This window comes from Alligator sinensis, unplaced genomic scaffold (genome assembly GCF_000455745.1).
Source record: "Alligator sinensis unplaced genomic scaffold, ASM45574v1 scaffold147_1, whole genome shotgun sequence".
Lineage (NCBI taxonomy): Eukaryota > Metazoa > Chordata > Crocodylia > Alligatoridae > Alligator > Alligator sinensis.
This window is the reverse complement of record NW_005841847.1, coordinates 4,756,958-4,777,534: the sequence shown is the minus strand read 5'-3', so window position 1 is coordinate 4,777,534 and position 20,577 is coordinate 4,756,958. Positions and strand designations below refer to the sequence as shown.

The 20,577-nt window shown below is 42.0% G+C and overlaps 1 protein-coding gene and 1 long non-coding RNA gene across 10 annotated transcripts in view; one reads left to right on the top strand and one right to left on the bottom strand.

Moving 5' to 3' along the window:
* Positions 1–17,233, top strand: part of SCAF11 (SR-related CTD associated factor 11) — a 76,115-nt gene extending 58,882 nt beyond the window's left edge. For 5 of the 7 annotated variants that reach the window (XM_025208553.1, XM_025208556.1, XM_025208542.1 and 2 more), the window contains 5 exons: positions 3,640–6,825; positions 8,564–8,907; positions 13,195–13,413; positions 13,837–13,956; positions 14,241–17,233. In XM_025208553.1, the coding sequence (XP_025064338.1) occupies positions 3,640–6,825; positions 8,564–8,907; positions 13,195–13,413; positions 13,837–13,956; positions 14,241–14,369 (3,998 nt within the window). In that variant the 3' untranslated portion in view covers positions 14,370–17,233. The remainder of the gene's footprint in view (positions 1–3,639; positions 6,826–8,563; positions 8,908–13,194; positions 13,414–13,836; positions 13,957–14,240) is intronic. The other 2 variants (XM_006015934.3, XM_025208569.1) reach the window with 2 other exon arrangements.
* LOC112550890 overlaps positions 14,214–20,577 on the bottom strand; it is a 22,738-nt gene continuing 16,374 nt past the window's right edge. Inside the window, exons 5-7 of one of the 3 annotated variants that reach the window (XR_003094958.1) lie at positions 17,868–18,011; positions 15,889–15,918; positions 14,217–14,352 (exon numbers count right to left, since the gene is read on the bottom strand). This is a non-coding gene — a long non-coding RNA (uncharacterized LOC112550890). Of the gene's footprint in view, positions 14,353–15,888; positions 15,919–17,867; positions 18,012–20,577 lie in introns of those variants that run through there. The other 2 variants (XR_003094956.1, XR_003094955.1) reach the window with 2 other exon arrangements.

The following is a 20,577-nucleotide window of genomic DNA, read 5'->3' as shown; positions in this document are numbered from 1 at the left end:
CTGTCTGCTCCTCCCAGCAAATGTCTGGGTAGTTTAGGTCACCCATGACAATAACATCCCTTGACCTAACCGCCTCCATAAGCTGACTGGAGAAGTCCTGGTCCAGCTCTTGACCCTGGTTGGGTGGTCTGTAGTAGACACCCACCACCCTAAGGTCCCTTTTGCCATGCCTCCCTTGTAGCTTGACCCATAGTGCCTCTGCCCAACCCTCCTCTAACCCAAAGCTAATCCTTGATGATGTGAGGTGCTCTTTGACATAGAGCGCAACCCCCCTGACCTTTCCTCTCTGTCCTGTCTCTTCTATATAGGGTATATCCCTGAATGCCCACTGCACAGTCATAGGTAGGGGGTTGTACTACCTACCTCAGCTCTGTTTTCCGTGTTGATTCTGAGACAAAATACCCTGTATTGCATTCTGGTTTGGGTAGTCAGCCTGTGCTTTTTGGTGCAATTAGAACACTTATTTAAAAAAAAAAAAAAAAAAAAAAGATTACTAAGTCTCTTCTGTAATTTTTTTCTGTTTATATTGTAGGAAGAAATATTTCATATGTAAAAGTGTTTTCTCCTCATTGATGGATTTTAGAAGTGTAACATGGATTGTCATTTCTGCCTTTCATTTCCCTTATGAATCCTAATCCTGATTTTCTTTCAGATACCTTGCAAATATTTTCTGAAAGAAGGTCAGTTGCTAAAGTTCATGATCTATGAACATGAATGGTACAGTAAATGGTTGAAATCTCTGGCTTTACCTTTCAGGTCATTTGACTATAGTTGTAGCAGGTTTAAAGACCTGATTAAGTTTGCTTTGAATTTTAGATGTTCAAGACTACATAGTTGGTTGATCAACATAAGATTACCTCCATAGGATTGCAGGTGCTGTTCTCACAGAGTAATGCCATTTTAAACTCCTCTACTTACCTGGTATTCCTTCAAACCCCCTTTAGTTCTTTCTTTGTCCTCTCAAGTACAGAATCTTTTATAGAAATTCTATTTTTCTCAACACCAGTTGCACTGGATTCTCCATCACAGTGTTTAAACCAAGATTGGATATTTTTATAGAAGACACCTTCTAGTTCAGTTTTAAAATCCTATGGCCTACTTTATGCTGGGGGTGGGATCAGGCTAAAACAGGGGTGGGCAATTATTTTGGCTGGAGGGCCGCTTAATGAGTTTTGGTGAACTGTCAAGGGCCACAAGGGTAGCCTTGCCCCTTGACAGATGCCCCACCCCTTGGTTGCCATCTTGGGACCAGAAGTCCCATCTCTAATTCCTGCCCGGCTGCCACTGGAAGTCCGTCCCAGAAGTGCTCCTTTTGTGGGGGAAGCAGCGGAGTTGCCATCTTGGAACTGGGAAAAAAACCCCAAATCGTGTACTAAAAATCAAACCTCTACTACAACATGGTTTAATTGTTTCAAAAAATATTTTCATCCTGATTTGTGTTTGTGTAGTGTATATAGAGGTGATTTGTATAATAGCTCAAAATCAAGTCTTACTCTTATATATTGTTTGTGGGGCGTGGTTGGGGAGTGGGTGCATGTGTGTGGGTATGGTGGGGTGTGCATGTTGGGGGGGGGGGGCCCCTATACACTTTCTCTCCTTCCTTCCCCCTCACCATGGTGCACAGTCCTTGCCACCGACAGCAGCAGGTAGCAGGCACTCATTGCCTGCACCAGGCAGAGGCCCCTGGTGGCATGTGGCTCTGGCCGAATCCTGGAAGCTGCACATGGTGGAAGGGAGTGGGGCCAGGCCACTAGATCCATCATGTGGGGCTCCTGCTGCTCCTGTCTGAATTTCAGGAGCTGCACTTTGCAGCAGGGAGTGGAGCTAGACCTCTGGCTCCATTGCACACGGCTCCCAGCTAAGTCACAGGAGCTGCATGTAAGCTGTGGGGAGTCTCACATGATGGAGTTGGCTCTGGCCCCATGCATCTGCCAGTCCTGCACTCCAGGCTCCGTGTTCCCGCCAGCCCTGGCCCTGCACTCCTTCCATCCTGCTCCAGCCCTAGCCCACTCCAGCTGTCACTGGCCCTGCGCTCCTGCTCAGGTGCATCTTACCCCATGCCCTCTGCCGCTTCCCTGCCTGCTGCCTAGAGTGCTGTAGCAGGGACAGGAGGAGGAGCCAAGGGAGCTAACCAGTTCCCTGGGTAGCTGCAGCAGCCCTGCCCAGCTGCGCACACTGGCCAAGGTTAGGGCCCTCCTGAGAGCAAGGGTGGGAGCACAAACTGCTGCCCTGCCAGGAGTAGGTGGGGCTCAGTCACAGGGGCAGCCATACGCCAGATACAATTAATTGTTGGGCACCCATCCGTGGGTCAGATGAAATCACCTGGCAAGCCGGATCTAACCCACAGGCCATATTTTGTAGGCCCCTGGGCTAAATAATTACAATGTTCCCTTTCTGCCCTTTCAGATTCATAGATCATGAACCATTTTGCAACATACCTTTTATAACCTGTCCTCAAATGACATGCCACTGCTTAGTAGGCAATGTATTCTATTAGCAGAGTAGCAGATGAGGCTTTAGGTCCCTTAAACACTTTTTATGTTGTTTATTCCCCTTTTGGTGAATTCAGAAATCTATTAAGATGAAATGTTTCAGTGTAAAATCATGGGAAATATAAGAATAAGAATTCAGTAGCTTCCTATTAAGACTTGGAATTGTGACTTTGTAAGCATGGTACCATATAGTCTGTCATTCTGTGACAATGCAGCCTCCTGCAGAATCCATCTCTTAAAAGAGAATTGACTTCTAGCCCCTATGATTGAAAATATAACATTAAAGTTTCAATTAAAATATAAACTAATGTTCTTTTTCTAAATCTGGATACAGCCCGAAACACTGATTTTAATGACTGTGATGTGTCTTTAATTACTTTGGGATGTTAGCTTTGAAACTGTAACCCAATTTAAATGTCAGTATTGTTAACTACTGCATTGCCAGTTATTTTAACAAAAGCAGCTCATTTGCTGGTTTATAATCCTGTACCAGATTATATGCTTTCCCAGATGCTAAAAGTCCCAGCTGTTCTCTTTCCAGTTGTAAAAACCTCTAGCTTCACTATGACAGGTTTTTTAATAACACCCGTACAAAAATCTTTGGCACATTGATGACTGAATTGTGAGCTGTACAAATTAGCACAATATCAAACCATCGAAAGAGAGGTCCTGTGCTGCTTGTACTACTTACTTTCACCACAGTCAGTTACTGGAGTGGCTTCAAGTCGCAGAGCTTACAACTGAGTTTAAATTCAGTTGATCATGGAGCACTCAAGGTCTTGTGTGTAATGTGGAAAGGTAAGTTTGCATTGTCCAAATCAGATTTTGGTAGGAGTGATACAGTTGGTACACTTTTCCTGAGGTAATACATTGATAGCAGTTTTTAAATATGTATCTTGCAGTAGTTTTGAACTTTGCATTATGCATCTGCAAATATGCCTTATTCCTAGCACTTTTTGCCATTCTGTGCTTTTGAAGAAAAAACATGTATTGGCTAAAATGATAGACTTAGCTATTTGAGCCATGGTTGATTCTTGCACCAAGGATAAAACTACAGAAGGCTATCTATTCTTCCTTAAACGTAAGAATGTCATGTTATGCTTAACTGGCGAATATATTGGATTTTAATGTTTATTTTTTATGTTAGAATCCTCAGGTAAAGGGTATGCTGTAGCACATACACAAGGAGGAGAAGAGAAAAAGCAAGCTTCTGGCACATCTGGCACTAGAGGAACTAGGAAGAAGCCTACAAATACTACTCCAAGAAGAAGATCTGCAAGGAATAGCAAGAATGAGGCTATGAGTCAATCTCGAAGCTCACCAAGATCAAGTAATTCTAGATGCAGTGCCCCTGATGATGATGACTCGTCTCTGAAAGTTTCTCCTGCAGCACCAGAAGAAAAACCACTTCCAAAACGAAAATCTAAAAGAGGAGTTAAACAGCAGGCACCTGTAGTTAAAAAAAAACTTAGAAGTTCTATGCGCACAGAAAAATCATCTAGTGATTCAGTGGAAGATGATGAAGCTGCCGAGTCTGATGCGCCTCCAGTGTTGGATCAAGATCACCAGTCAGATAATGAAAGCCTTCTGCACAAAAATAATGCAGAAACAGAGTCTGCTAATGGCTTGGAAAGCTGTAGTGAACATGTAGAAAATGAGGAAATTGCAAAAGATTATGCTCAAGAACGGGATATTTTAGAAGATGCAGACTTGGGTTCTTGTACCCAAGAACCTCCTGCTTTGCAAGAAGAGAGTCAGAAAGTTGAAATAAAAAGTGGCGATGAAAACGTTGCAGATTTTGAGAACGAGGATGTTTGTGAGAATACGTTTGAAATGGTGAATACAATGAATAGTCCCAGAAATGAATTATTGGAACATTCAGTAACACTTAAAAAAATAGATCAAACATTTAGTCCCCAGGATGAATTATTGGAAAATACAGAAACTTTGACAGAAGCATATCAGTCACTAGATAGTCCCAGAGAGAAACTGTTGGAGTACCCAGAATCAGTGGAAAATGATGATAAATCATTTGATAGCCCAAGAAACAAACTGTCTGAGCCAACTGACTCTGTAGACTTGGATGGTTGTGAGGATAAAGAAAAAAAATCAAGTGGTAAAAGTGCAATGGTTCCAAACTCACCTGTTCAAGATGCTTTAACAGATGTCTTAATAACTACTATTCAAGATGTTAACAAATTGGACCAGTCCTTTAAAGAAGAGAGCATGCCTGTAAATAAAGAAGTCAGAATTGCAGAATCATCCAAGATAATTACTGAACAATCTAATACACATTTTAATGAAGATAACAATGAAATTATACCAATGGAATGTGATTCATTTTGTAGTGATCAGGCTGAATCTCATATCGAACAGTCACCGTCACTTGATTGTGTAAAACCAGTGGAGACAAACTCCTTATCTCAAGAGACTGAAAATTGTACATTACTTTCTGACAAAAAAGGTGAAAGTAGTTTACATGAAACAGAGTGTCCAACAGAATTTAAAAAAGATAAAAAGACTCGAACCAGACGGTCTAGATTTCACTCTCCATCAACAACCTGGTCTCCTTCAAAGAAGGGGGGCAGGAAATCTGAATCGCCATCACCCAAAAGGGAGACTATCAAAGAAGGTGAGCGATCTCGCTCACCCAAGAAGGAGACGGACAGGGAGGGCAGGCGGTCTCAGTCACCCAAGAAGGAGACGGACAGGGAGGGCAGGCGGACTCGGTCACCCAAGAAGGAGACGGACAGGGAGGGCAGGCGGACTCGGTCACCCAAGAAGGAGACGGACAGGGAGGGCAGGCGGTCTCCTTCACCCAAGAAGGAGACTGACAGGGAGGGCAGGTGGTCTCGTTCACCCAAAAGGGAGACTGACAGGGAGGGCAGGCGGTCTCCTTCACCCAAGAAGGAAGCTGACGGGGAGGGCAGGTGGTCTCGTTCACCCAAAAGGGAGACTGACAGGGAGGGCAGGCGGTCTCCTTCACCCAAGAAGGAAGCTGACGGGGAGGGCAGGTGGTCTCGTTCACCCAAAAGGGAGACTGACAGGGAGGGCAGGCGGTCTCCTTCACCCAAGAAGGAAGCTGACGGGGAGGGCAGGTGGTCTCGTTCACCCAAAAGGGAGACTGACAGGGAGGGCAGGCGGTCTCCTTCACCCAAGAAGGAAGCTGACGGGGAGGGCAGGTGGTCTCGTTCACCCAAAAGGGAGACTGACAGGGAGGGCAGGCGGTCTCCTTCACCCAAGAAGGAAGCTGACGGGGAGGGCAGGTGGTCTCGTTCACCCAAAAGGGAGACTGACAGGGAGGGCAGGCGGTCTCCTTCACCCAAGAAGGAAGCTGACGGGGAGGGCAGGTGGTCTCGTTCACCCAAAAGGGAGACTGACAGGGAGGGCAGAAGAACACCTTCACGATCTCCCAAAAGGGAGACTGTCAGGGAGAGCAGAAGATCTCCTTCTCGATCAAGAGTTAAAGATTTCTCTCCAAGGCAGAAATCTAGGTCTCAAAGCAAAGATAGAGATAACGACAGAGATGGCCAAAGAAGAGAACGTGACAGAGACAGAAGAAGTAGGAGATGGTCAAGATCCCGATCTCGATCCAGGTCAAGATCCCCATCTCGAACAAGAAATATGGGTCCTTCCTATGCTAGGAATGAGAGAGGTGGTCACTCACCTCGGTGGAAGGAGAAATGGAGCAATGACAGCTGGAAAAGTCCAAGGGGAACTGATAGGTACAAAAGAGGTGAACAAGAGAAACAGAATGAAAATATGAAAAAAGAAAAGGACAATATAGACAAAGATTCTGATGACCAGTGTTTGTCTGACAAGTATGGTAATGATTATCCAGATTGGGTAATGGAAAGAATAAATTCTGTTCCTGAAACTAGGAGCAGAGAGAGAGAGACTTTTAAAGATCCACAGTGGGAAGACAACAGATGTGATAATTCAGGATATTCTTGGAATAAAAATTTTGGTTCAGGTTGGATTTCAAATCGTGGCAGAGGTGGCCGAGTCAGAGGTGGCCGGGGCAGAGGTGGTTTCATGTATGGAGACCGAAACGAAAATCATTGGCAAAATAGAAAACCCCTCTCAGGAAATTCAAATGGCTCTGGGAATGAAACTGTCAGGTTCCCAGAACATCAACCATACAGGCATAAAAATGAACAGGATTTTTCTTTTGATACGCCTGCTGATAGATCTGGGTGGACATCTGCATCTAGTTGGGCTGTAAGGAAGACTTTACCTGCAGATGTGCAGAACTATTATTCAAGAAGAGGACGAAATTCTTCCAGTCCACAGTCTGGATGGATGAGGCAGGAAGAAGAGACTTCTGAGCAAGGTATTTTTTTTTTTTTTTTTAAATCTAGGGATTTAAATAGGGAATATTTTCATAAACTTCTTTTTAAACCCTACAAAGTTTTTGACTATTTTTTACTGTTTTGTCCATAAAATGTTACTCATAAGGATGTCATAACAGACGATTGGGAAATATCCTTGTTAATTTTGACCCTGCCTCTATACCAAAAAATGCTTCTGTCTGACCATTCAGTAAATTAAGAATTAAATTTCTAGTCCTTGGGATTACAATGCAACCAAATATACCCTTTAAAATATATATTCTTTTGCTTCTTTAACTGATGCACTTGTAAACGGGTAAAGAGTGAGTAGACAAGAAGTAGTTTCATTCAATTTCTCTTTCCTTTTTTTAAATTAAGGTTATTTCTTCAGAGAGATCTTACATTTCCTTTGAAAATGCATGCATTAGGTTTAAGAATTGGTAATTAGTTGACCTGATGGCACAAAAAGTTTAAAAGGTTTAACACTCATGTTTTCCTCTAAAAATGTTGGCAGTGATATTCATGCTATAGAGAATATTCAGTAGAACACTTGTTTCATTTGGGTTAAATTAACAGAGATTTAGCTCATTGTATCATTGTAAGAACATTTAGGCATAAGAGTTGTGTTGCAGTTACCAGTCAACTATGTTTTCATAAGCTGAATATGAGCCAAGTGTGCTCTTGTGAAAAAGCTCAACAGCATACTGAGCTATATTATTGGAGCATCACTTGTGAAGTAAAAGGGAGGTGGTGACCTTCTTTTGCCCAACAGCCTAACTTAAGGCATTCACTTAGAAAGTGTTCTTTCTGGGTTCCAGGCCCTGTACAGCCTAAAAGGGGTTGAGCCCACCACCCTCTACTTCTAGGCAGCCAAGTGTGAAAGATTTATGGGACAGGGGAAAATCAAGAGGGGGCCTGGCTCTGGTTCACAGAGGGGGAGAGGAGAGCCTTGGGTTCTGGCTCCAGTTTCCTGCTCCCATGGCCATTTATGCATTATTCTGCCTGTGCTGCCAAACAGTTACATTGTGTTTTTTCTGGTAAGATTTGGGGACTTCTGCAGACTTGCACTTTTTCAAATAGCAAGAGCAAACTGGGAGGTAGGTGCCTAGGTGGTGTCATAGATTGCTTCTGAGTGTGAACACTATTAGAGACCAGTTGCCTGAGCTGTAAGCAGTCATCTCATTTGTGGTGATTCTGGTTGTCGTGGGTTTTGATTTGGATCAAAGCAGGAGTGTCACAGCCCTTTACATGCGTAGCCCTTCCAAGCTGCATTATTCTTCTGCCAGTAGGTGGCAAGGGAGAGCACATGTACTGATAGGCTTGTCTCTAGAATGATTTGCAGTTGATTTAAATCAGCTGCAGTAAACTTAGATCCACACAGTGCTTGGAAAAAAATTTTTAATACATTTTCACAGGTACTTGAAGTTAGACAATGGGTGTGACTGTCTGTAGGATCCCAGGACAAACACTTTCCTCCTGGGAGAAATGGGCCATCTGTTTACAACTATAGAGATCTTTCTAAGTCAAAATACAGGTGTATAAGGAACCTAGATACCTTGGCGATTTTGTGGCTGGTGCATGGGTCCATGGTTGTGACTTAAATGCCTAAAAGCCACCTAAGTGGCACCTAGATGTACTTTCCGAGGTGGTGTAGGATCTTGGTGTTAGTGTGTTTATATGTTTGAGCTCTGTAGAAACACGGATTTTTTATTTTAAATACTGTGTTCTCTTGTTTGATAGATCCAAACCTCAAAGACCAAACAAACCAACAAGGGGAAGGTTCTCAGCTACCAATAAATATGATGCAGCAACAAATGAATGTAATGCCACAAGTGAATGCACAACACCAGCCTATGAATATCTTCCCGTATCCAGTCAGTGTTCCTCCACCTATGATGAATATCCAACACAATCCATTTAATATTCGTCCTCCAATACCATTGCATCTCCATGCAGGAGTGCCTCTCATACAGGTAGCTCCTCTGACCAGTGTAACTCAGGGATTACCACCACCTCCACCTCCTCCTCCACCATCCCAGCAAGTCAACTATATTACTTCGCAGCAAGATGGAAAACAATTGCAGGTGTGTTTTTTTCAGAAACAGGGATCTAAACAATGCAGTCATAAGACAGCTAAGCCGTGAATTATAAGAAACAAAAGCATCTTGCTTTATTTAAGTGCTATCTGTGTGAACAGTTCCTCCTTATCCTCCTACCCCCCAAATGTTCTTATTGAAGTATTTATGGAGAAATGAAGCCTAATTTAAAACTGAGCTTTTAGTATATAATTTGGTAACGTTTATTTTTATTACAGTAACATGCTGATACACCAATCAAGAATGGGGTGTTGCTGTTTTCTCATAATTTGTCCACTATAAGATTTTTTGTGGGAGGAGAAGGGGGGTAGGGTAGAGTTTTTCAGTCTTCTCTCAACTTTTTCCATTATTTAATATTCTTTCTTATTTTCTTTCATTCTTTTGCTTATGTCATACTATTTTGCCCCTTGTCTTGGGAGCTTCAGTTCTTTGTTTATCCAGTCACTACAAGTTTGTTTTGCTGGGAATAGGTCAGAGCATCTACTTGAAACTTGTAAGGTTTTTTGAAGAAGTATTTCGACTGGTGGGTCAGTCCTCGCCTGTAAGCTTCTCCTGCAGTCTTCAGTTATAGGAGTCAAAACAGGAATCATGAAGAAAGCTGGGTGGCTTCCACTATGATCTGACACTTTACCAGGGCATAGAGGAGCATTCATTCAGTGTGTAAAGTGAATCTGGGGTTCACTTTGTTCTGTATTGATCCTCTGCTATAGTCTGTCCCCCTAAGCTACTTTGACATACTTCCCTTTGCAATCCAGGTTTTAAAGCAGTGCTTCCCAAACCTTACCTCATTTACTGCCTCCTAAAAAGATGAAGTGACTTGATTGAACATGAAGCTCACATTCAACATCTTGGAAGCCCAAGTTTTAGATGGTACTCACTTTCCACTTGTGTTGGCAAATTTGCCATTATAAAAACAAATCAAAGGAGTACTGTGGGTTTCAGTTAGCGTGAAAGATTTCATGTCCCCCATGGGCCAAAATGATGGAGTCCTATTTTAACTGGTAGTAGGCAGATTCTGATAGACCTAAAACTATTACAGTTAGAATTTCAGTTTAATCTCAGAAATGTGGGAGCTGAATTTGTGCTGTAATCTGTTTCCTAACTGAATTGCCCGGTGAAGTGGTAATTTGGCTTGTAAACACCAAGTCTGTGGCTCTAAAGAATGGGTGTAGAATTAGAACAACAGATTTATTTGACCCTCGTCCACCATCACACAGTGGTATCTTTACAGGAGCTGGAGTCTGTTAGAAGCTGACTGAGAAACTTGATTAAAGGATCTTCTGGGAGGATCTTTATGTTAGATTTGCCCCTTTATTGCCAAGGTTCTTAAGAGCAGAAGCGTGCAGTTGCTTGCCCAGTGTAGAATTTTATGCTTCTCAGTGGAGACATCAGGGGTCCAAAGAAAGGCAGGCAACAAAAACAGTGAAGGGCTTGGAAGGCAAATCATATGAAGAGAGTTTGAAAGAAATAGGCATGTTGAGCTTGCAGAAAAGGCAATTAAGAGGGGACATGATAGTAGTATTCAGATTATCTGAAGAGCTGCCATAAAGGAGAGAACAGTTTCTCTGTTGCTGCAGCATAGGACACGGAGCAGTGACTTGAAATTGCTTTTAGAGTAGGTTTAGATTGGATACCAGCACAGACTTCTTTGCTGTTAGAGCAGTGAAATAGACAGGAGCACATGCATCCACTCCACCGGGCATGGATCAGGAGACCTGCGCAGCCCGGAGCAGGTAGAAATTGGAAAGGCTTGTGTTCAACAGAAGCAGAATTAATCAGAGCGACACGATTAGATACAAAAGAAAAATAAGAGACCTGGGATAGTTCACGGAGTGGATAGGATGACAGAAAGAGGATCTCTGGCTCTCTAGTTAGGGTGTGTGGTGTGTGGAGCTGGGTTTGCAATCACCAGCTTGCAGAGCAGAATGGAGGGTGTTTGGGTTTTCATATGCTTTTGTGCTTTGCTTGTTGCCATGTGGGGCTGGGAATTTTTCCCCCCATCCTGTTAGGTTTTTTTCACCTTTCTCAGAAGCATTGGGTGTTGCTGCATCCAAGACTGGGATTTTTGACTGCAGTGAGCTGGTGTTCCTGTTGGGACTAAAACCCAGCGGTTCCTGCTCAGAGGGTCTTGCTCTTCTGCTCAGACCATTTGGGATCAGGAAGAAATTTTACCCATAGTCAGAGTGGTACGGACTGTGGATTTTTGTCTTCCTCCGTAGCAATCTCTTCCTTGGATCTCTCAGGTGTATTTTAATTACCACTTGCAACAGTGTGCCATTGCACCTTTTTCTCCCTTCTTTACCTGTGGCAGGCTTGGGAGTTCTTGGTGTTTTGGGGCAGTGTGCCTGATAGTTGTGCAGCAGGGCTGTTTGTGTAGTTTTAAGAACAGGTTAGACCAACACTTGCATTAGGATAGTTTAGATGAGGATGATCCTGCCTTGAGGAGGTGGTTGCACTGGATTAGCTTCTAAGGTCCTTTCCAGCCCTGCATCTCTTTGATTCTCATGAGAGGAGATTAAAAGATGCTTTGCGCTGCATTCTGATCTCTGTGTTAAGGACATTCAGGCTATAAACAGATGTCATCTTTGGAACAGGATCAGGAGTCCTGCCACAGCTAATGTATTTCACTGGCCTTTCCAAACATTGTTGGGGCTGTTGAGTCTCAGGGTTGGGCCCCTGCTGCTCCCAGAGTCCTGAGTTGCATGCTGTGGGAATCCCATAGCTCCAGCTAATATAAAACAGTGGAACAAGTCTTCTAAAATAGAGTGTGGGCATTATTGCAATACCTCAGTGCTCTTTGCAAGCTTTTCTGTGCGTGTATTTCAAGACGTTCGTGGAGATATTTAGAGGGGTGAATGACCTGGGACCTATTTACCTCATGCATTTGACAAGACTCAGGTTTTGAAAGAACTTGCTCTCCTTAGGTTTGATCATTGTATGAAGTTACAGAACATTCCTTAGGAATTCCTTTCCATTTGAAAGTCCATAAGAGCCAGTAGCAGTATTAATGACACAATATGGTAAGAACTGTTACCTGGATTACAGGTGTTTGCTGTGTTGGCTACTGATAAGAGGCAACAGACAAGTCTGTATCTTGATTGTTTGCTTATACCCCAAAGCTCAAGAACAGACACGTACCCCAGTGTCAGCCTGGCTACCTGGGACCATGCACTATTACCTGCTTTTACCTATACTTCTGGGGGGAGAACTGGATATGCAGAGTAGCAGCAGGACTTATTGAATTTGCAGAGTTCTTCCATTTTCCCTCATCTGCTGTATTTATTTATGTCTTACTTTAAAAACTCTTTGATTTATGTAAACTTCTTGAGATTTTGGGAACCAGACTGAACAGGTTTCTCTGCAGCAATGATTCTAATCCTCACCAGACTCAAGGCACCCCTTGGAAAACACCAGCTCTTAGCTCTCGCTCATTATTTTTGACTACAGGAAAAATAAGAGCAATTCTTTTGTTGCACAGAACTCAGGCCACAGTAGGTCAGGATGTTCTTGTGCATCAGTCAGAGGGTGCCACAGCACCTTGGTTGACAATCACTGTTCTGTGGACTTGGAAGATGGGATTTACATCCTTGTAAAACAAACAGTTTTGGAAGGGAGGATTCCTTACTACTTTTGCCATCCTGGAATGCTGTTTGCCACTATCCTGTTTTCCTTTCCCTTTGCTTTATGATCTTCCCTAACAAGGCTGCTTTAGTTTTATAACCAAATTTAAGATTAACACTTATCTATGCATCTATAGCAAAACCACATCTAAGAGACTTTGTTACATCAGTCACTACTGGTAACATTTTAAAACAAAAGCTGTAATAATATTTAGCTTATCTAGTTGAAGGCTGCCTTGTATAATGCCTCCTTTCAAGCCTTTTGCTGTTTTAATTTTTTTTTCTCCCTGCTGGTTTAGCTGGACATGATTGCTTTCTGTACTTTGACCAGGTCACGTCTACAAAATGATCACTCAAACAGGTCTTGTGGGCTCCTGCTCTAGCCATATTTCTGCAACTTGTCTTTGTCCTTTGAAAATGACAGTCTGACAACAGATGTGTGGGGAGGTTTTTCTTTCCAGTTTTTGACTGCTTTTCTTTTTCTTGTGTGCTAATCTTATGAAAGTCTTAGGTGCAGTAGCAATAGTCAGTGTAGAAGTTAGCTAAGAAACTGAAGCTCATGTAGTATTTTTCTGCAGTTGCTTAGAGTGCTGGAAAAATAGTTTTTGCCTCTTTGAAAAATAATGCATTAACTGCTGGCTACTTCTTAAAACAGGGTATGCCTAATGCACTTCATGTCAGTAATAACATGACTGTACCAGTGTTGCCTGCTCCAACAGCAGCCCTGGGAAATGTGGAGACAGTTCAGGGACCAGCTTCTGGTAATGCAACTTCATCAAGTCACATAAAAAATTCTAATGCTGCTGTAAAAGTGGGAGAAAGCAAAGGAAGCATAACCGTGGAAGCCAGCGCAGACAGCTCGAAGAAAGACCAGGCAAGTGCAAAGTTGAGCAATTAATAAAATTGTACAGCATTGAAAGTTAGAGAGCAGTCTCCTGTGTGTGTAGGATTTTCAGTGCAGTCACCCTGTGGACACTGTATGAGTACAAGAAACTTTAACTTTGAATCTAATGAACTAGTGAGACTCTTAGAACTGTACAACTGGAAGTGTGTTAAAATATTTTGATCAATAGTGGATCTGCATTCTGCTCTGATTCAGCCACTATTTTCATTGCAATCCATGGAGGTGCTATATTCCAAGGACTGGAACGTGGCTCTGGTTTTGATGCCTTACATTTGAGTAACTTCTGTTTGCAGAGTTTAAACTGTTTTGATGGTTAGAACTAATTTTAAGTAATTCTGTGTGAAGGGTGTTTCTACAAGATTATAAAATAATATGATTTTGTTTTTTTGTCAGAAATTGTTAATTCAGGAAAAAGCAGCGCAAGAGGTCAAACTGGCAATTAAACCTTTCTACCAGAATAAAGATATTAGCAAGGAGGAATATAAAGAGATTGTGCGGAAGGCAGTAGATAAAGTAAGTTATATTCAAGAATGACATTTTAATAAACAATTTCACAATATATTTACTCCACAGGTAATCCTGACATAGGGTGTAACAGAGCCAGTGCTCAGCACCTCCTTAGTTAAAAAAAAAAAAAAAAAAAAAAAGCAATAACAGTGAAGAGGTAGATGATGCTTCCTCTTGGCTTCATAAGACAGCCTTCTTCTGCGGAATCTGCCAGTCTTGGCCAAAAAAGGCATTTTATCATCTTAATTTTTTAATGAACTTCTTGTTGGTTTGTTTTAAACCTGTCACAGGTTTGTCACAGCAAGAGTGGAGAAGTCAACTCGACAAAAGTAGCAAATCTGGTGAAAGCGTACGTAGACAAATACAAACATTCACGGAAGAAAAATCCAGAGGAAGCATTCTCTGCGGAAAGAAAATAAGAGGAAAACGAAAAACCTGAAAACATGCTCTAGCTGCAAAGTGCAATTTCAACAAGAACCATTAACTGAAAATTGTTCATGACTATGATTGGAATCTGGTTTTGATAAAATTATTTTTCAATGTAGTATATAATGTTTTGTTCTAAATAAATATAGATTTAAGCTGCAACTTCTTTATCCCTTTTCAAAATAGATGCCTAAAAGAAAGTAAAAGGTATAAAGGAGAATGCATTTTTATTAGGAATGTATGATTGTGTGGATACTAGATGTACAGCAATTTCACTTGAATAATGGAGTGCATAAAATTAGAAATCTTGTCTAAGTACATTGGTTTTTGGAACAGGTATGTACAGTACATGTAATCAGTCAGATTAAAGATATTAAAGTAAGATTTTTCTTTGATTTCTCCCTAATTATATAGTAAAGATAAAATAATGTATTGCCTTGACAAATATTTCTAGTGTTAACTGGAGAGACTGAATGCAGGGGTCACAATGTGTATATAAAAAGCACATGGCTGTGTCTGAACAGAAGAACTGTTTAGATGAAAAGAGAATAAATTCACCATCCGTCAGTAAGATTTGGTGCCCAGAATCATGGGCGCTGTTGTTAACACCAAATAAAGATTATGCTGCTTGGTTTTGTTTTGTGACTTTTTTCAATTTTTGTTTTGAGATAGTGGGCTGAATTCAAGTAACTTGTGGAAAAGAACTCAAGGCCTCTAGTCACAAACGGTATGGTTCAGGCAACCACTGTGCACAGCTCTGGTAAATGACCTAAGAAATGATTATGCTTTAGAGCTAGATATTCAGGAAAAATAAGTACTGCAGTTCTGTTTTTATTTTTCTATAATTCTTCAAATATAGTAAAAGGGGGAAATCTTTACTAGGGTCTCTGTTGACCAGAGGTTGCCAGTTGTGCCAATTTTAGCTGTGTAAGATATTTTATTAGTTTGCTAGGGACTACAGCATAGGCCACCAAGCTCATGTCACTAAAGTTGCACAAAGATAATCCTAGGTAATGTGTCACTTAGTGCTTAGTAAAAAGCTTAGTCGTAGCTTTCAAACTTCCCAAAAGCACTTTCCAGTAAAGAGTTAGGTCCAGACTGTTCAGTCATTCTAAAGGCTGGTATTGGAACAATTAACTGCTCTGAAATAATTGATTCAAACCTGTTTATGGAGTTGGTTGGCTTGTTAGAACAGTGTGGTTTCTAGTTCTCATGGAAAAAGTTTCTTGGAAGTCTTTTAACTTGTATCAGGAGTGTCAGTGGGCAGTTTGTTTCCTTCTGTTTTGGAAGAACAGCACTACTAAAAGTGGCATGCATCCCACAGTGCTTGAATACTGTGAAAGCACTGTGCAAGAGCCCGAGACCCTGTGATGCTCCAGCCAGAAGACTCCTGGCAAAAAAGTGGGCATGTGCTATGTGGACTCTGTCTCTAATGGCTTTGAGAGAAGTCCTACAGTCTGAGCTGTGTGGACGTTGGCTTCCCAAAGTTACAAGCATCTTGAAGTTCCTTACCTTGTCCTTTCCAGTCATTTTCGCAGGACCCTGAGGCAGAGGATATAAAGGGATATATAACTATAAGATGCTGTTGCAACAGTTGATCACTTGCTTTTAATTGCAACTTTCTGCAGATGTAATGAAGCATTTTGACTGGCTATATTTATTTTTGTGCCTAAATCAAAATGTGTAAATTAGAGACTGATACAAGTTTTTCTACAGTCAAGCCATGTTTTAGATGTTTCAAACTGATCCAGGTTTACTCTGCTAGTGATTTGTATGGGCTCTTGAACTATTTTAAACTACAACTGGTTAGCACTTTTTGAAATATTTTGTAGCAAATTGCTATACCTATCCTGGTTAATCACGCCATGCGTACCTATTTTTATTGCATTTTCCTGCTCTGACAAATTTTTGGAAGTTGATGACTTTTATATCTTTTTATTCTATACAGTTGAACCTTGCTACAGTGCTCTTTCAGGAGCCATATGAATGTCCTTTTAAGAAAAGTGTGGAGAGGGGGCAAAAGAGAATTTTGTGGTAATGCTTGTTTCAACATACGAGATGGGGAGGATTTGTTCTTTTTTTTGTTTCCACAGCTCCTGTCTGGAAGACAAGATGCCACTTGCTATCACATTGTAATTGAGGTAGTGATTATAGTGATGCTCCACTGTATTTCAAATTCTAATGAAGAATATCTGATAAGTGAGAATGTGATCAGTAAACTTTTTATTTTTTACACTGAAATACTTAAGAATTTATCAGAAAATATGCAGCTGATTAAAAAGTGTGTTAACTTTAAAGTGTATTGCCTTAATACATAGATTATCCTTCTCTATTTTTCCAGAAAATCAACAAGGTCTACCTTAATATGAGTGCATGAGAGAGCATGTGCTTTAACTTTGTGGACTTTTTTTGTTAAGATTAGTATTAAAGCTGTATTTCTATTTATTGAAACTGCTTGCATTTAACCCCTGGGTACTGGGATTTCCCAACATGCACTAAAGTAAGTACAAAGTGGTGGGAAATTCTGGATCCAGCTGATACCTCAAGGACAAATTAATTTGATCTAAATTGCCTTGAGAAGAATTATGACTGTCTAGATTTTGCAGACTGTATGCAAAGCAGAAGGGGTTTTCCTACATCCTTGCAGCGCTACACTGTGCATGCTGCTTGAATATCTCATTCTAAATATGTATCTTCAGGAACACAGTGGCTGCCCCAGGTCTATGCTGTGATATTTGTAGCATAAGGCTGGAGTGCTGTCTGCTGAACTAATATTCTCAAACTAGTTTTATGTAGTGCTTAACATTTTCTAATAAATTCTTTTGACTAAGCTGGAAGTAGTCTCTCTGGTTTGTCACATGGGTTAATTTAAACAACTAAGTTTCCCTCCCTAATTTATTTCCAGAGGGATTCTGCAATTCTGCTGTGTAAGTATGTAAAACTAAAGAACAGAAGCTGTGCTGTTCTGGGCACTCATAGATGCGAGGTAAACCACAGAAGCAGCCTTCTTCCACTGGGGGCATTTCATTTAGTCTCCCTCAATGAAAGAGGGCTAAGCTGGAAGAGCTTTTTCACTGCTTTAGCTAACACTGTGATTTAAAAACCAAACTTATCCATTTAAACCAAAATAAGGAGAAACCTGTTCTTCATGCATCTTTTTATCTTTTTATTATTTCTTGGGTTAAAAATTACCTATCTTGCCAAGGCTCCTGACTCGTGTATACAGTATTGGTTCAGATATTTTACACACTCAAATTTCCAGTAAAAAATGAAGCTTAGACTCCCCCAGTATTGGAAGCCCCTATTTTTGATTAGCTTTCAGGAAGAAATTACTTGACACATAAAAGTAAGATTTCTTTTATGGGTCTCTAAATTAATTTTTCCATCTCGATAAGAATTTCACAGCATTAATGTTATTTCCCTTTGCATCCAAGTACACACAGATGTGTCAAGAATTTTGTGCTGAAATGCTTTACACAAAGCCCACTTACTGAAATATTGCAGAGCCAAGTTAAGCTGGACCTGTCTGGAGATGATCCTGATTCAAGGAGAAGTGATCCTTTCAGTGGTATAAATATCCATGTGAGGCTTCACATGGATCAAAGGCCTATCTCCCCTAATTTTGTTTTCTGCAGCTAGAAATACAAGCAAAGGCCTTAGAAAAGTTGGAAAGAAGATTGGATGAGTGACTGACTGCAATACATGAGCAACCTTCGCTTACAACAGAATCAACCTTCTCCCTCCCTCCCTTCCCACTACCAAGGACTGCTGTTACAAAACTTGTTTGAGAGATCCTAACCACCAGCAACAGTGCCATGAAGTTAGTGTCCACCTTGATTCCTTAGTCTTGGACAGGCTTGAGCATGGTGCAAGTTTTATGTTTAAGTGACAGCACCATTTTTTTTCTGTCCTAACAGAAGAGAGGTAAGGATTTCTTTGATCTTTTACTGCAACAACTGTATAGTGGGGAAAGCTGTTGGACTAGCTTTTAGGCATCCTCAGTCTTAACTCTACAGTTGGTACAATAAAAGATCACTGGAACCCTTGCCTCAGACACTTCCTAGACCATCATGACTACGTTCCAACTTCCTACAAACATGGAAGCTATTTTAGCCTTAGTGGAGTGGACCTTGTGGTACTAAAATTTTGGTCTAGCAAGAAAGTCTCAAATACAGCTGTGTACCCTCTGGAGTGTTTTCTTGCCTCGTAGATCTCATCACTGTCTCAGAAATTTGAAGACTTATTCAAAGATCTTGTCCCAGCAGAGAATAGCTAAGTACTGTGTAAGTCTGGGGTGGGCAAAATGCAGCCCGTGGGCCGGATGCAGCCTGCCAAGGCATTCTATCCAGCCCGTGGGGCCCCTAAAAAATGTAGGAAATTCATATTTATCTGCCCCTGGCTGCCTGTCATGTGGCCCTTGATGGCTTGCCAAAACTCAGTAAGCAGCCCTCCACCCAAAATAATTGCCTGCCTCTGGTGTAAGTTCACACAGTCTGGTTGTCCCATGTGACTGTAAACTGGGTCCTGCCTAGGCCAGCCCGGCAAAGCACAAGGGACTGCGGGCAGTTGCTACCTCTCCCCATGTTCCCAGTGCTCTCGGAGTGTGCTGCCCTCTTCTGGTCCCTGCCCTTTCCTGATGAATGAGCTGAATGATTTAAAGCAAGTATGGTTTATTGACTTAGTTATTTACCTTTTATATTTTGATGTAGTTTTATAAAGCTTTTAACAGTATATTCTCATTACTAAATTGTGCCCCACAGCTCTATTTTTGCACAATCCTGAATATTGAAATGGATAAGAATCAACATAAATGCTTAAACATTGAATGCTTCAACATAACATCAACATAAATGCTTAAACTAGGTGACTGTGGCATTGATGCCTACACAGTCAGATGGATTGCAAATTGGCTGAAGGGTCATACTCGGAGGGTAGTGGTGGACAGGTCTTTTTCGACCTGGAAGGAAGTGGGCAGTGGAGTCCCCCAGGGCTCGGTCCTTGGGCCTGCACTGTTCAATTTTTTTATTAGTGACTTGGATGATGGGGTAAAAAGCAGCCTATTTAAATTTGCTGATGATACCAAGATTTGGGGTGAGGTGGGCACGCTAGTAGGGAAGGACAGATTACAGCAGGACCAGGACAGGTTACAGGGGTGGGCTAATGAAAATAGGATGGGTCTACTGACAAGTGCAGGGTGCTGCACTTGGGCAGTGGGAACCAGCAGCACGCTTAAGCTGGGAAACTCCCTCCTCAAGAACACGGTGGCAGAAAGAGATCTTGGAGTCATTATTGACACCAAGATGAACATGGGCCAACAATACGAGGTCACGGTCAGTAGGACTAACTGTACCTTGTCGTGCATCCACAGATGCATCTCAGGCAGGTCCAAGGAGGTGATCCTCCCCCTCTACGCGACACTGGTCAGGCTGCAGTTGGAATACTGCATCTAGTTCTGGGCGCTGCACTTCAGGAGGGATGTGGACAGCATTGAGAGGGTCCAGAGGGGGGCCACCCGCATGATCTGGGGACAGCAGGGCAGACCCTACGAAGCGAGGCTACGGGACCTGAACCTGTTCAGCCTTCGCAATAGAAGGCTGAGGGGGGACCTGGTGGCCGTCTTTAAACTCACCAGGGGTACCAGCAGGGTTTGGGAGAGACCCTGTTCCCCCTAGCGCCCCCTGTGGTAACAAGGAGTAATGGCCACAAATTGTTAGAGAGTAGGTTTAGACTAGACATCTGAAGGCACTACTTCACTGTCAGGGTGGCTAGAATCTGGAACCAGCTTCCATGGGAAGTGGTGCTGGCTGGTACCCTGGGGGGCTTTAAGAGGGGGGTAGATGTCTACCCGTAAGAGGAGGCTAGATGTCTACCTGGCTGGGGTCATTTGAGCCCGGTTTTCTCTCCTGCCCAGGGCAGGGGATCAGACTTGATGATCTACAAGGTCCCTTCTGACCCTACTATGAATCTATAAACAACATAAATGCTTAAACATCTGCCAAACCTAAATATATTCTATCAGACCAACATAGGAATAAGGAAAGACATTAGCTAAGTTTTTGAGCATGCATTTCCTTCTGGGAGAAAAGATGCAGCCTAACAAATACATAATTTGTTTAAAAACTACTACCCACTTTTCTCTTTTAAGTCACCAGAAGTGTTTGCAGACCAAGTGAAGAGCAGCTGGTATAGATAAGTGTAGTA